This window comes from Clarias gariepinus, chromosome 13, assembly GCF_024256425.1.
Source record: "Clarias gariepinus isolate MV-2021 ecotype Netherlands chromosome 13, CGAR_prim_01v2, whole genome shotgun sequence".
NCBI classification, from domain to species: domain Eukaryota; kingdom Metazoa; phylum Chordata; class Actinopteri; order Siluriformes; family Clariidae; genus Clarias; species Clarias gariepinus.
In genome coordinates, this window is record NC_071112.1 from 1,654,933 (window position 1) to 1,671,183 (window position 16,251).

Below are 16,251 nucleotides of genomic sequence, written 5' to 3' on the forward strand. Positions count from 1 at the left end.
AAGTAATGTAGTAAGGAATTAAAATAATTAATTAGCTGGTGTTATGCAGTCTGACAACAAAGTGGAGTAACGGTTACCAAGCTAACATGTTTGTTAATATGCTAATATGTTTATTTTATACCTAATAAAAGCATGATAAGTGATTTATTCCTCTTACACCGCAACACTTAACTTTTTAAGCTAACGTCCACGAGAAATGATACGAAATTTGGTGTCATTACTTACGATGTAGCGACTTTAACCAGTAATTTCTTCACCAGCGTGTAGTTTCGATCTTTCTTTGAGTTAGTATAATGAAAAAAAAAAAAGTCCTTTTAAAAGTTAAACCCTTTCCCCGCGGTGGAACACATGAACACATGGAGTCGGGGCTGATGGAGTAGTTATTATAAGTAATATATTGTTAGTGTTACATATTATTAGTATAAGTTTATCGAGACAGGATGGAAATTTCAACTTACAACTTGTACATTTCTGTTACAAAGTTTTTACTTAAAAGTCACAATGTTCAAATTTGAAGGTTCGGCTTTGTTCCCTTGTTGATTATTAACTTATTCTGATATTAAATTCAGGATCCATCAACCTTCGTGAACAAACTTTATTGTAAGTTAGTTGTTCCAGATTCGAAAATCTAATAATACTATTGTTAAGTAAATAAAGTTAATGTGATCAGAATAATCAAAGCTTCAAACCATGTGTCGAAAGGGACATGCATGAACACCAGGCTCCGCTACCAGGTCATGACCCGCTCAGTGATGCATGAAAACACCACGCCGAACAGTTATTTTCTTGTCGCGTAAGTGAGAAATACTTGGTCGGGGGGGAGGGGGGGGTCGTTTTCTCCAACTTACGGTAAATGGTGTGTTTGGAAACGCCCTCGCTAACACCTTGGCTGGATGAGCTGACAGACGAGGGCACGGATTGATGGGAAACAGTTAAAGAAAAGAAAAAAAAAAACACTGGAGAAGGCAGATGCGTGGCTGGTGAGTCACCGTGTCCTGGGGCTAACGAGCTACGACTGTGACCCGGAGTGCTCCATGAGACCAACTTTGATGTGGCCAAGAGGCTGGAGAGGAGAAGAATGTACAGGTGGGACATGAAAGTGAGAGCTCAGGGTACACGTCGGCTCCAGTCTCAACCTTCTCGCTTTTAGTCATGCTTTCATCCCATGCCTTTAGTTTAGGGCAGTGAAAGACAAATAATTGAGAACACACCAAGGCACGTAGATCGGCTTGGAAAGATGAGTAATCCGAGTGCTACTCTGTTCTGGCAGGCGGCCATGGAAGACGAAGGGAACCATAAATAAAATACACAAAATATAAAACGACTACTTTCTACTCCCACTTAAACATCTCTGAGGCGCATCTCTGGACGTTCAGTGAGCATCAAAAGCATGGAGTTCACATTTCAAGAGCAAGAATGACACCATTGGGTGCATAAGTAAGGGACTTAACCCATCCTGCATCCCTCAGCACCCAAGGGATCTACTGCCAACATCCTGGTGGCCAGAGCTGCCCTGGAAAACCTAGAGTAGCCAATACTGGGCTTTATTTTACATTTCGCATTTGACAGACGCCCTCATCCAGAGCGACTCACATTTTTATCTCATTATACATCTGAGCAGTTGAGGCCTAAGGGCCTCGCTCAAGAACCCAACAGGGACAACTTGGGATTGGGATTTGAACCTTCTAAACCGTAGTTCAATTCCTTAACCACTGAGCCACCCCTGCATGTTGTGCTTTGTAAGATTCTGGGTTTATACACAGCGGTCTGCAAAAACCTGTCACATGTTGCTGAGGCTAAATTTCTGAAAACAGCGAGCAATCTGCTTTTAAATCTGCTGAGTTTGTCTGTTCTCCCCATGCTTGGTGGGTTTCCTCTGTGTACACCGGTTTCCTCCCTCCAAGGACAAGCAGATTAGGCTAATTGGTGTTCCCAATAGAGTTCACATAGAGTGTGAATGTGTGTGTAAATGTTAGAAGTCATACAAATGAGAATAAATACAACGGCCTCAACAGTTACCACTGGCCTCAACAGTCCCTAGTTGGACTACAAAGGTTCCTTGGATCCTATGGATGACGATGAATGATGATTGATGTCCCATAAAGGAATGCACATAAGCCTAATCAATTTCATTCGTAATCAGATGGTTACAACGAGACGTTGCTACATTTTAAACCTGAATCAAAGACTTAACGAAAATGCATATTTTCAATAGCAGGAAATTTATCAAGCAGAAAAGAATGAATGAATTACTCATTATTTACCACCAATGTTCACGTGAACAGAGATCAGTTGGGTAGAAGGGTGGTGATGAGGCTCGAGTTTAAATCCCAGCTTTGAGCGTAGATACTACGGACAGTAAGACCAGGACTAAAGTGCATAATAATGATGAGAATCAAATGTTAATCTTATTTTTCCACTGGAAACTTATTATTAATTATTTGAGTTTGCAGTAATGCAAAAAGTAGATTAGGTTATAAATGTAGAAGTAAAATTTTATTGTTTTTGTTTTATTTTTTGGGGTCATAATAGATAAATGGTGTACGGATATAGAGTGGAATTACAGTATATACATAGAAAATGTTACATATAAAGTATATGTACAGTAGATATGCACAAATGCACAATATAGATAGATAGATAGATAGATAGATAGATAGATAGATAGGATAGAATAGGATAGATAGATATTTTATATTCAGATGCTTGCTCGAGATTAGTCATGCGAATTTCCCACATGCAGCCCGGCTGACACAGCAGTGTTTTTTTTGCCCCCAGGCTGAGTTGCTAACGGGGGCTTGTGTAGCGTCAGTGGATGACGCAGGACGTGCAGGTCTGGAGCTGTTGAGCCGAGGTTGTGCTGCAGTCATTGTCACTATGGGTCCACAAGGCTGTGTGGTGTTGCAGGCCTCGAACCCCAAACCCAAACATATCCCAACAACTCCGGTCAACCCAGTGGACACCACGGTAAGACTACGGCTTTATCATATACAGTCTTTAACCTGCAGCTCGGGTATAAAGTATTATATCATCGTCAGACCGATGCAAGACTCAAGTGAAGACACTCAACGACCAAAACATTAAAGCTGGATGGAATTATAAATGTTACATGAGCTAATTTGGCTCACCGTTTCCCCGTCAGGCCGAATGATGTCAGACACAATGACGAAGATGAAACATAAAGTGTGCTCTAATTAAGGCAAGGCCAATGCCTGAGAAACATGTTGCATTAATCATAAGTGAAAAATATCTCTCAGAAGGACGGTTGAGTGTCTACTCATCAGTATTTACTCATAAGATAAGTAACCCAAGAGGGCTACAACTTTCGGTCAATGCAAAGGATTGATTTATGTATTCGCTTACTTATATACAAAACCTCACTAATCTAAAATACTCCTGAAATCAGTTTGTATTTAGGTTTAAGGCAGCGGTTAAAATGGTCTTCATTGTTTTGCATGTGGTTTTCTGGCATTTCCTTCAATAGCACCCTAAATAGGCTGACTCATTCCACAGGGTTCTTCAGTGGCTTTGGTACCAAATCAGCTTCTCACTGATACCGATTAACTGTTAAACCTGTCAAATAGCTATAGTTATAGTGTGGAAGGAAAAGGGATCACACTCGTACTGTCTAAGGCAAATCTGGACTTACTTTTGGTAGAATGTAGGAAAAAAAAAGAACATTTAATTCGATAATGTCAAATTAAAGTAAAGTGTCAAGAAACTACTCTTGGGTAAATAAAGAGTAATTTTGTAATGTACTAATGCATGTGCTTTAATGCCTGCTCACGTTGTGGTTATTATTATATAATGAACGTAACTGTAGTTTCACTCATAGTGTCAGCATTTGTCATGAATGTTTTAATCCCTGAATCTGAGATCCACGAAGATTCACCATGAATCATTCAACAGAACAGAATGGGAATTGTTCTAATAATACTGGGTATTACTTAACGTAAGCATGTTAAAACAGTCTTATGGATGTGTGCTGGGAGCTGCGATCGGTTCAGTGTTGCAGACGGGTGTACATTCATTTCAGCTGTGTTTATAGTGAGCAAAAAAAAAAAATGTGATTCTTTATACTTCAATAATTTGAGATTTAAGCACTTACTGGAAGTATGTGGTACGGTGTTGTGCAGTAAATACATTAATGAACCAACATCTACAGTATTATATAACAATTAATAAAATAAAAATATGAGAAGCCGCAACAGGACACTAGCGCTTCTATTGGATCAGACGACTCGGGCCAGCCTTCGCTCCCCATGTGCATCAGTGATCCAGGACGTCCCATGACCCTGTCACCAGGTCACCGGTTATGATATGATTAATTAATGATTATTTTGTTGTTGTTGGTTATTTTGTCCACATAGTTCACTGCCAAGTGTTTTACTGCAAATATGGAGAATTTTTTTTTTTTCCAACGAAAGAGTTCGAACTTCATGTTGCTTCCATGTCGCAGACTGGATGGGGCACAGTCATGTGACTACACGTGCGGTAGTACATTTTTAAGGGGACAGTGCTTGAACACACACACAGTTGGGAAAAAATTAACAATTTAAACAATTTAAGAATTAAAAATGAAAAAAAAAAATAAATAAATAATTAACATGGTCAAGATTACGTCAATTCAAGGTTCTGATTAAATAAGAGAAAGAGACAGTTTGTCTGATAGCCCTTAGAGACCAGAAGCAGGAAAGAAAATGTGAGAATAACCAGAAAAATTTTTATTGCACTACAGTATAAATATAACAATATGTACAGATATGAACCATATTATATGCTGCACCAATTTGGTTATCGATGTTTATCATGTCTGCATAATTATGTACAAAATCATTTAGTATTTCCATACATAACTTGAAAATTACTTAATAAATAACATATTTACAAATATACAGTATGCATGGCTGTAAAGAAAAAACATATATAGTACAAGACAGAGCGGTTTTCAGATGGAAACGTCTATATAAAAATTGAAAGAAGCGAGTGTGACAAAGTTACCAGAAGAACTCAGATTCTCCAGCACGCTCAGTAAAACCTAACAGCTGTTTTACTTATAAAACTGAACAAATCTGTGTCTAAAACTCCTGATTTTAAGCAAAGTGTTTCACTCCAAATATTGACTGTTTATTTTATTGCTCTTTATAGAAGTTTCTTTTACGCAGAAAAGCATCTTTTGCTTATGCCATATTTTTCTATTTTTATGCAAATCCCAGGAGCGTACATTAGGTTTTTTGTTTCCATCTGAAAACTGCTCTTGTACTATATGTTTTTTCGTTACAGCCATGCATATATTCTCCTGTAATGTTATTTATTTATTAATTTTTTAAGTTATATATGAAAACACTGAATGATTTTGTACATAATTGTGCAGACATGATAAACATACAGTATGTAACAAGCACACAGCATATAATATGATGCCTAAGACTTTCGAACAGTATTGTATGTGCAGTGGGACTTGGATGGGGCAAACAGGTATTGTATTGTAAATAATAATAATAATAATAATAATAATAATAATAATAATGTAAAGTGTTTAATGCATTAGCAGGGGGAACTGAGGAAGAAGGAAAAAAGGTTTTTCCTTTCAATCTGTTCCAATCTGAACATTATTATTTATACACATTTTTCTCACTTTTCATACACATTTCCATAATTTTCTTTTGATTTTGTGAACCTACTTTGAGACAAAGACCGTTAAAAGCATTATATACTGTAAGTCATGTGAGAAAACTGGAGATTGTTCCCAAAAATTGTGATGTTATTTTGTTAAAAATGATAAGAAGAAGAAGATTCGGTTATTTGAGCAGACGGGGTTAAGAGCCGTGCTCAAGGGTTCGACTTTGGCAGTGCTGGGGCTCGAACCCCTGACCTTCCGATCAGTAACCCACAGCCTTAACTAGTCTGAGCCACCGCCACTCAATTTCCAATTTTAATTGTCAGGTTAAGCTAATTAAACACAGACCTTTATTTCCGAACCTTTTTTTTTTTTTTTCTTTCTCTCCTCCATCATTACTCGGGGTGCTAATAATTCCGCCGTGACCTGTGAATGTACTCATTAATCTGTCTGAACTCCTCTCATCCAGCACCCGTGTTTGTCTGCGTTTGACTCAGGCTCTCAGCACTCAGAGGTTTCCACACAATTGCAGCTTCGCTCCTGCACACGTTTATTACTCATAAATCCTGACTTGTTTAACTCTTTTGGATGCCCTGATCCCTCTTCCAGTAAGTCCAGCCCCCCCACCACCACCACCTCCACCACCACCGCCCCCCCCAGCTGTTGAAGAAACGTGTGGGTGAATACCAGATTTTATCAGAACGACCAAACAGGACCAGGACATGTTTCTATCTGTTTATTTTTAAGACTTTACGACAGTGTTTTTTTTTTTTTTTTTAGATTAAATCTGGAGGATGTCTCGTTTCCCCTCCTCTGTCTTGATGTTTTTTTGGAATAAAAGCTGACTAGCGCTATCATCTGCTTTCAGCTATTGCGTTTGTTTTATGTGCTCTGTGTGGGATGGTGTAAAAAAATGTGCAATAGGTTAAAGTTTCGCCAGAGCTTCCCAAAGCATGAAGTCATGCCCCACTCCAGCGCTCTCTCTCTCTCTCTCTCTCTCTCTCTCTCTCTCTCTCTCTCTCTCCCTGTCTGTCCGTCCAGCACTTTTTTCTACTCCTTTTTTTGCCACGTCAGTAAAGAATGCACCACGTTCAGATCTCAGAATGCCATACTTCGCTGCTGATCTCATCCTCGGTGTCGGTGTCGCTCCGGACAGCAGCGCGAAACACAACGTGTGACTCAGGTTGTGGTATCCTGCAGCTCTGCTATTTCTCATCACGGATCCTGAAATATTAGCTGTTCGCATCACGCTAGATTAATCACCAGTCTGCTATTCTCCGCTAACCGTCATGGAATCTGTGAACTGGACACTGAGCAGTCTCGAGTTAAAAGCATCAGCTGCTTCTCACTTGCTCGGCAGCCAAGCTCCCACTGTGCAATCAAAGCCTTGTGGCATGGCACTAGTTGAGAAAAGTAGAACGTGTAAAAGCCCACGCATCGTTTTTACATACAGCGAAAAACAGTGAAAAGTTCAGCGGCCTGTGGAGCACATTAAATGTTCAGAACTACTTCCAGGAAGGTTTTTTTTCTTTTCCTTTTTTTTTCATCGTATCACCATGAGAACAGGCATTACGGAAGTCTTTTGTGTCCTGGATGGTTTTATTTTAAAGCATGCAGCCTTGAAATAAAAAAAAAAAAAGGTCTCCTTAAAGCTTCCTGAAGGGCTTCTACTTGGAACCTTTCCTGAAAGAGGAACCCTCTGTTGTAGGTCTTTACAAAGAATTTCCCAAAGGCACAAACGGAAGAAAACTTTCACGTAAGAAATGTTGCTCAAGTAAGCACACAACAGTGCACGCATTTTATCGATAAATAAGAAGTGCTTGTGTTTTATTCCTCAATTACATCGAATTTTTCTTATTCGTTGAAGGACGTCACGCGCACGTTTATTTTATTTATTCATTTATGCGAACCAAGAAATCATAAAAAGTACCAAGTCATCCACTTTGAAGGCTTTCCCAGCTGAGAAACCAAAAGAAGCAGAATTACTGAAGCAAACGGGTTCCTCATGGAAATCTGTGTATGCGATGCTTTTCCTGATGATGTCATGCATGTGCACGCCACGTTTCTTGGATATCGGTTATAAGCTGATTGGCCGTCGGCGTGCATGTTTGTCCATTGGTCTAAATGCTAGTTGAGCCAGTGGTGCAGTTTGCTCCTCGGCGGAGGAGGCTTACTCCCACAGCCAAAAGGGCATCCATCTAGGAGCACCCTTACTTTTAGCACCCCCTAGAGGCCCCATGAAGTGGAACCTGGGGTGTGTCCTCAGGGTCTCCTGCTGAATACGTGTACCAAGTCTTGCATGAAGAAGGTCTAGAACATTTAATTAATACGGACCAAGTCCTTTAGGTTCGTACTGTATATCAGGCAAATGTTTTGACCAAGAAGGTTCGAAGATTATCCCAAAGAAGAGGGGTTTAACAAAAATGTTTAGGAAAAAAAAGGAAGGTGAAAGGTGAATAATTTTATTTGAAGGAAATGAGCGTTGTGAACAATAGTGAGAAAGCAATGATGATTGTGCAAAAGGAATTTCCTGTCTCGGACAAGTGGTTCATGAGTTATTAGTCAAAAACCATAAAACAGCACAATAGTAGGCCAGGCAGAGCCGTTTCACTTGCATGAAGGACTTCGGGCATCCGTGTGCCAAATATCACAGCTCTGGGTCTTTTGGCTCTGTTCAATTCAGTTCCACTTGATTTATATACAGTAACGCTTTTAATCAGCAGACATTGTCACGAAGCAGCTTTACAGAAATAAACATTCTGGATATAAACAATATGAAAATAGATACATTTTTAGCTTCATTAGTTTGTCTCTAATGAGCAAGCTGGAGGCGACTGTGGCAATACTAATCCTACTACTACTACAAATAATAATAAAAATGATGATGATAATACATATGGTGGCAAGCAACACTGAACGGGCCCAAGCACCTGTGCCATCGCCACCCGGGCGATGCACCACATACTGTAACCGGTGTGCCGTTTGAGCACGCTTTAAAAAGACCCACCAAAATGCCCGGGACGATGATGTCACTGAATATGGCATAAGTTTCAGGCATGGTCACGACATCGACATGTTTTTCTGGTGCGCCCGGCGTCGATGTCATTGTGCTGATGTCATAGTGTTTGGGCCCTTATAATAATAATAATCCTAGCGAACTCACGAACTCAAGAGGGTTCCTCCAGCTTATGGTCAAGTATTAGGCGGCCTGGTGGCCTCGCACCTCCAGGGTCCGGGTTCGATTCCCGCCTCGGGGTCTGTGTGCATGGAGTTTGCATGTTCTCCCCGTGCTTGGTGGGTTTCCCCCAGGTACTCCGGTTTCCTCCCACAGTCCAAAGACCTGCCGATTAGACTAATTGCAGTGTGTTTGTGCGAGAAAACAAAGAAACAAACAAAAGAAAAAACAGCATTCAGTATTTAAGATGATGCAGAACGCTCTGGTCAGTATATTGTTGATGCTGTTGATGTTATTTGATCTGTTGCACAAGTTAATGCATTAACAGATGACTCACTTGGTCCTGCGTAATAACAATTATAATAATAAAACTTTTGAAGTCCATTAGCATCCGCAGGCCCACCGTGAGCTAATAAAACAGCTTTTTACTAGAATACAAGGTGTGCCACTCAGTCCAGAAAATCAGTCCAACTTTTGCTTTCAGTCTGAAATTAAACCCAGGCCTTCATGCGTTATTCTACCAGCCGGTGGTTGTGAGAGAAAATCATCAGATGTGTATAAACGTCTCCAGACTAAACGTGACGCTCATATCCACTGTATAGACACACAGACACACACACACACACACAGATGGACAGTGGGTGGGCCGACCTAGACGGCACGGCTCAAAGTGGGTCCAGACAATCCAAATCAGAAAGGAGCTCAATGAGCGGGGACAGGAGATGGACCCACCACAAAGCGCCCTACAGGGTCGGGGTTTACTGGAAAAAAAAAGAAAAACACACACACACACACACACACACACACACACACACACAAAGCACTCAACGTCCTGCTGCTGTGGGGAGAGTGATGTCATCACACAGACAGACGGATGAGACACGAAGACCACCATCGGACGTTGGACTGCACAGAACCGGCAGCCTGCGTGTCACACCGACACACTCCAACTATTTAGGGAGGAGAGGATTTTCCCAGCACTTTATGTACACATACACGTAGAAAATACTTTTCCTCCGCAGTTTTAGTTTCCTGGCAAATGCAGCCAGATTTTGATTAATAAAATGTTCTGGAATTTTATGAAGCTCAGTTCTGTAACAGCATTTCCAGGGACATCCTCATAACTCGGGCTGCACAATTCCAGCTAAAATGTGAATCATCCCCAAAAAAATAAAAAATTATTCTTTATAAGAGGTGAGATCACAATTTTCCCAGAGGGTTCTATCTCTTTTGTTTTGTTTTGTTTTGTTTTCAATCAAAACATTTATTCCATGTGCTTTCTACACAGAGGTTTAACTAAAAAAAAAAAAGCATTTAAAAAAAAGTTGCTTTTCTTTATTTTAAAACCCTTAAAGTTAATCACTTAAAAAGTGTTGAACATAAATAGAATGTTGACAATAATAATTTAAAAATAACTAATAAATGACACCTGTGTGTTTTGGACTCCCAGTACAGACTGCGGTACTTTATCATCACATACGTTAGTTTATATTATGTTATTATTTATATATTATTATTATTATTATTATTAGCATAAAGTAAATGTCACAGAGGTATTAGGTGATTTGAAATTAAATTCTTCTAGTATAAATGGATGCAGATTTTGATCTGTTTGTAGAGAGCCTGTAAAAACAAAATGTCAGTTTTAATTAATCACCCTTTTAATATTTAACTAATAATTAATGTTAATTAACATTAACATTAGAACTGTACACTGTAAATGTGTAGGTGAGCTCCTTTCTGTGAGACATTGACCCTCATGCTGCTAAAAATAATAACCATATTAGTTAATGCATGCAATATTAAACTATAAAATTGCTGATAAATGCAATAACGGAAGAAAACATCAAGGTTGGACACATGAGCATTGAAAGGAGCCAATCAGAAACAGGACGTCCCAGAACGCACCCCACTCCAGCTTCTGATTGGCTGAATTGTCAATTTAAATTGCCGACCCACAACATCACAGCCAAAAAAAAAGCTTTGTTTCATCGGACTGTGGAACACGGCCGTAGTCGAAGTTTTATAAACTTTTTTTAGAATACCAAATACAGTAACCTGCGAGCATGGGTGATGTTTTGGAGACTTGGCAACCCCAATATTTTATTTTTTAACAATGACATTTGACAATTTCTTTCCTGCTTTTCTTACCCTTCTCCACACTGTACACCGGCCAGAACACAGTATTGGTACCGATTTTTATTTACTTTTATTTATTTGTTATGCATGTAATAAAGAAAATGTATGTGCCAAAAAAAGCTGCTTCTGAAGTTTATGCAACATGGAAGTGAGCGACTTTGCTTCCCTAAAAATTTCAGGTTACTAAATTCAGTCGTTTTGGAGAAATTATTTTATACATGGCCCCAAAAATGGGCATTTTTCAGCGTTATACTGTCTCGCGTCAGACTATAATCATTTAATATGCAAATTATTCATATTTCTTTTTAAGTATTGATACTAAAATTGATGTTAAGCTCCTAGAAGCATATGACCTGTAATAAATATTCCGTGTGATTTGGGGGGAAATAATAATATTCTTGGTTTGCAATTTTTTTTTAATTAGTGTTCTTTTTTTTCGGAGATATGAAGCTACTTCACCAAACAATGAATTTAGTTTTTCCTTTGCACTTTTTACTAATATTTATAAGGGATGCCAATAATAATACAGGGCACAGTAGGCAGTATTTCATGATTTTTTAAATTTTTTATTAATTGCTATAATTTGTACAAATTATTTTATTGTTTCAGTGTGGTTTTTTTTCAAACACTCTGATTAGTTATTGATAGATTTTATTTATAATTTTATTTTAATTTATAAAATGTGATTAAAGATTTGATCATGACCTGCCCAATCCTGTGGAAAACCTTTTTTTTCATCATTGACCTGTGCAACCCACTCATCATGACTCATACTTTAGAAAAGCATGACAGTGTGATGTGTCATTCCATAGAATGCATCACATGCCTTATACACACGCACACACACGCACACACACATCTGTAGCTGAGTTTCCACTCAGGAAGTAGACGTGGAAAATCAACCACCGCTCCTATCAGTTGACGGACAGCCAGATCAATCCGTCAGTCCACGCTTTGTGTGCGAGCATCACGCGTGATCACTGACGGAAGGTCGTTCATGGAGCTGGAACGTTATCTACTCCAAACCACATGGCTGTCAGAATCGTCTTTGATCTCAGGTGTATAAAAACATTTATGAACTACATTTACAGTACATGTCGGTTTACGTCGGTCCACTTTTGTTTCGGAGGAGAAGTAATGAGCGGGTTAATACAGTCGGTGGTGGATGTGAACCACTTCAGTTATTCTGGGTGGAGTCGTTACCAGACGAGTGAGAAAATTTTCCACAGCTGTTGTATGACCACAAAATAGTTTAGAAGCCAAATGGCTGCTCAACCCAACAACCCTACATGAGATTTACAGTCAACTAAGGCGGAAGAATTTGAAGTGGTGGTGATGATGCGACTCCGTTTAGACGTGAACGGCTAATTCCATGATTGGGCTGCCAGTTGCGTCACACTTTACCAGGTTTAAGACTTTTTAGATCGTTTACAACAACCTATGTCCAGGTTTAAGATAAATAACTAAAAGTCGAACCAGGACTTTTTAATGTGCAGAATAACAGAACACAGTCCTGAGAGTGAAAACTCCCTTTATGTCTCTATATATAATCCTCTGCTACATTAATGCACTTATCCCAGTGTTTCACACCATTAAGGTAGAATGTCTTTCTCAGACTGACTGCGACTTGACTGATTCACTTTTGAAACGCCGGCCTCCCAGGAACTCCTTAAACAGCCCGAACATGTGAAAATGTCTTGGAGTGAGCTCAGGACAGGGATGTGGAACTCCCAGCCGAGTTACTGTAATGTTATCTGTTGATTTTCAAGGATCGAATAATCGTTGAATATCCACACGACTGCCACAAGCTCCGCGCCATAACGTTTGCACCATTCAGATGTTTTACTGCGACTAAGAGAATTTTCATCAACAGTCTTACTTTGGCTTGAACACCTTCATAAACCTTTATCTATTTATTCATTTCTAATCTGTCCAAGTCCACTATAACTACACTTCACCATGTTCTGATCTAACTACTTTATCTCAATGCTGCATAATCATTAAAGGTAAAAAAACTTTTTTTACGCATTATGTAAATCCATTTTTCATCTCATGCTTGAGACATGATTTTCCGTGAGTCATCCATTACAGTATTAGGCCTGAAAAATACTTTTCAGAACATGCCAGAACATTTACTCAACCCTGCTTCATGTACGTACTCACCTCTGTGAAACATCTGTAATATCAGGATTCGTTTTTACCAGGAAGTTGCATCATCATGATGTACTTAAAATCATGGGAAAATGTTTTTCCTCTCATTATTTCTAAGTTTATTTCCAGGAATGTGGCGTATTATCTGACAAGGTCTCTTTTGAAAGCACAACCTTGTTTTGTAGTTAATAAATCAAAGCTAATTCAATAATACAGAGTCAGTCAAAAAAATTATACACACTTCAGGAAAAGAAATAGTATGATGTTTATTATATTAATTTAATATTAATAATATTATCATATATATCAAGTTTTCTTTTCCTTGAGTGTGTAATTTTTTATTTTTTTTGGCCGACTCTGTATATAAATCCACAGCTATTTGGAGATGACATAATTGACAGATTTTTGCCTCTGTGCACCACCATGACAGATTTGGCTTCGAGGGGTTCACAAGGGGTTTAACAAAAATATCGTACTAATGTTTATGAATTACAAGTTTAAAAAAAATAATAAAGTCATTCCAATTTTACAGGCTAAAAAGTAATTGAACAAACTAAATATAGTTATAAATATAATGATTGTTTTTAATACAGAGATGGAAAAACTATTCCAGTTGAAAAAATATTTTTGTATTTGTTAATTTCTATGCTTATTATAAGGGTGATTAATTATTATTATTATTATTATTATTATTATTATATATTTTGCATTTCCTTTCCATGTTACAAATTTGATTCATTTCTAAATTATTTCACAGTTTCATATTTCATTGCTAAGTCCAATCAGAAAAAAGTTTTTTTTTGTTCTTTGTTTTTTAATGGGTTATCTTGGTTTAAGTGAGTGAGAAAAGTTTTCTTGAATTTGAATTTGATGTTAAAGGGGATAAACGCCACTGTGATGATAGGATGAGTTTGGATGACTATGACATGCCGAGGACGGGAGCGACGGTAGATGATGCAAGCGTTCAAGGTGTGCAATAACGCTAGGGGTCCAGGACAGAGCCTTTAGCATGAATAATCGGATGAGCTTCTGAGAACTGGTGATGGAGTCATCTGTGGTTAAAGCTCAGTAAATTACAACATTCCTCATCGCTTTCCCATCTGAACTCCTCCCAGTTCAACCCCCATCCAGCTCCTTCAGGCAGAGTTCTACACACAATGGATTGTTCTGTTTCATAAACTTGTAATGAAAAGGCTTGGGTTTGGCTTTTATAGCTTAATGAATGATAACAAAGGGAGAAGAATGGATGGCATCCCAGCCTTGTCATGTTCCTGCTCAGTGCCCAGTGTTCATGGGACTGCCTCTGGATGCACTGCCGTCCTGACCAGTATAAAGCTCTTACTGAAAGTCAATGGAGAATTTATGAGCTTGAAAATGACCTTCTCTTTGCAAAGTGCCATTGATGGTCAAGAAGATACGCTAAAAGCCACTAAATATAATTTCAGGCCTAGAGCAGTCATCATGGCCTCGACCCTCACTCATCATAGGGGTCCGGGGTCTCTTTTGTCGTCCAGTGGCCTGAGCGACCCCCTCTCCAGTTCAGCCTTGTTGTTCACTTACTTACATTGCTCAGCTCTCAGCCAGATGAGAATGTATGACTCAGCACAATTACATCCAGTCGTCCTCATGTACGGCCATTCACAGATGGTGCTGCTAATTCGCAAATTTACTTTAACAGCTTGTCTTTTTAAAAAAATAAATAAAAGTAAAATATTGCTCACGATTAACTTTTAATTGAATAAAACTTTTTGTAAGTACGTATTTGCTGTTAGCAGGTTTAAATATAATCCATTTAATCCATGTTTATCCAACTGAAGTTATAAATGAAAAGTGAATAATTACCCTGAGACTTTAGAGAAAAGCAAAGCTCAACATTGAAACATTGAAAGTGGGTAGTTGTTAATAAATAAATAAATAAATAAACGAAATGAAAAACCCAAACACAACTGCTGCTCACGCGGCGTAACACACTCGGAGGGAAGCGCTATCCTCCCCTTCCGCATGCATGAGATCACTGATGCCCAGGATTGGCTAGTGTCGCTTTGACTGACGGAAGACAGCGGCAGAGACATACTGTAGCACAGCCTGCTATCTCTTTAAGAAGAAAAGAAGGAAAAGGCTCACCCCCAACTGCCAGCTCTATTATATTTTCATGCTAAAATTACAACATTTTCTTTAAAGATTTAGACAATTTTATCGACGACACTGATTTTCTTCACCCCGGACATCGGGGACAACAAGGACTTTAAATACCAAGACATGCCGTATAAATACAGACTTTAGATTTGTCTGCAAAACACCCCCGTACCCACGTGTATGATTGTGTATTTATATATTTATGACTAATAATTTTTTTGGATTTGATGGTAAAATTAGTCTAAACATTATTAAACCTCATATCAGTCTTGAGCATTATTAAGTTGTTCAGCGTTGTTTTTACCTTTAGCAACGACCGGTTAGAGCTCACCACGTGTCTCTCTTGTGCAGGGGGCTGGTGACAGCTTCATCGGAGCGCTGGCCTTCTACATGGCCCACCACCCGTCACTGCCTCTGGAAGAGATGAGCAGGAGAGCCAACCTGGTGGCTGCAGTGTCTGTGCAGGGCGTCGGCACACAAACGTCTTATCCCTACAAGCAGGACCTGGCAGCAGAACTCTTTTAACTCATCCTGGTTATAAAAAAGTGTCTTCATTCATTCTATAGAAATAAACTCTGACCTCAAACACGGCACCAACTGAACTGTGTCTTACTGTATATACAATATTTTATAGGATTTATAGATAATAAGATCTGTATGGTCATATTAAAGTGCTTGTTCTAATATGTTATTGTTTCTGTAGTAGCAGATGATACACCAAACTTAAATACGAAGGGCGTTCGAGCCAAACCGGGACTTTTATTTGTACAGAATAACCGAACACTGATCTGAGAGTAAAAACTCCCTTTATGTCTCTATATAATCCCCTGATACACTAATGCACTTATCCCAGTGTTTCACAAGTGCTTGGACACCATCAAGGTAGAAAGTTTTCTCAGTACGCAGAAGTCGTGATCGGACTCTCTGTCTGATTCACGTCTGAAACGCCGGCCTCCCAGGAACTCCTTTAATGGACCCAAACATGTGGAAATGTAAGTCTTGAAGCGAGGTCAGGACTCTACGGGGACAA

The 16,251-nt window shown here is 39.0% G+C and overlaps 1 protein-coding gene across 2 annotated transcripts in view; it reads left to right on the forward strand.

Annotated features, from left to right (window-relative positions):
* rbks (ribokinase) overlaps positions 1-15,812 on the forward strand; it is a 45,004-nt gene extending 29,192 nt beyond the window's left edge. For both annotated transcript variants that reach the window (XM_053509260.1, XM_053509261.1), the window contains exons 8-9: positions 2,779-2,967; positions 15,573-15,812. In XM_053509260.1, the coding sequence (XP_053365235.1) occupies positions 2,779-2,967; positions 15,573-15,746 (363 nt within the window). In that variant the 3' untranslated portion in view covers positions 15,747-15,812. The remainder of the gene's footprint in view (positions 1-2,778; positions 2,968-15,572) is intronic.
* Positions 15,813-16,251: the final 439 nt, after the last annotated feature.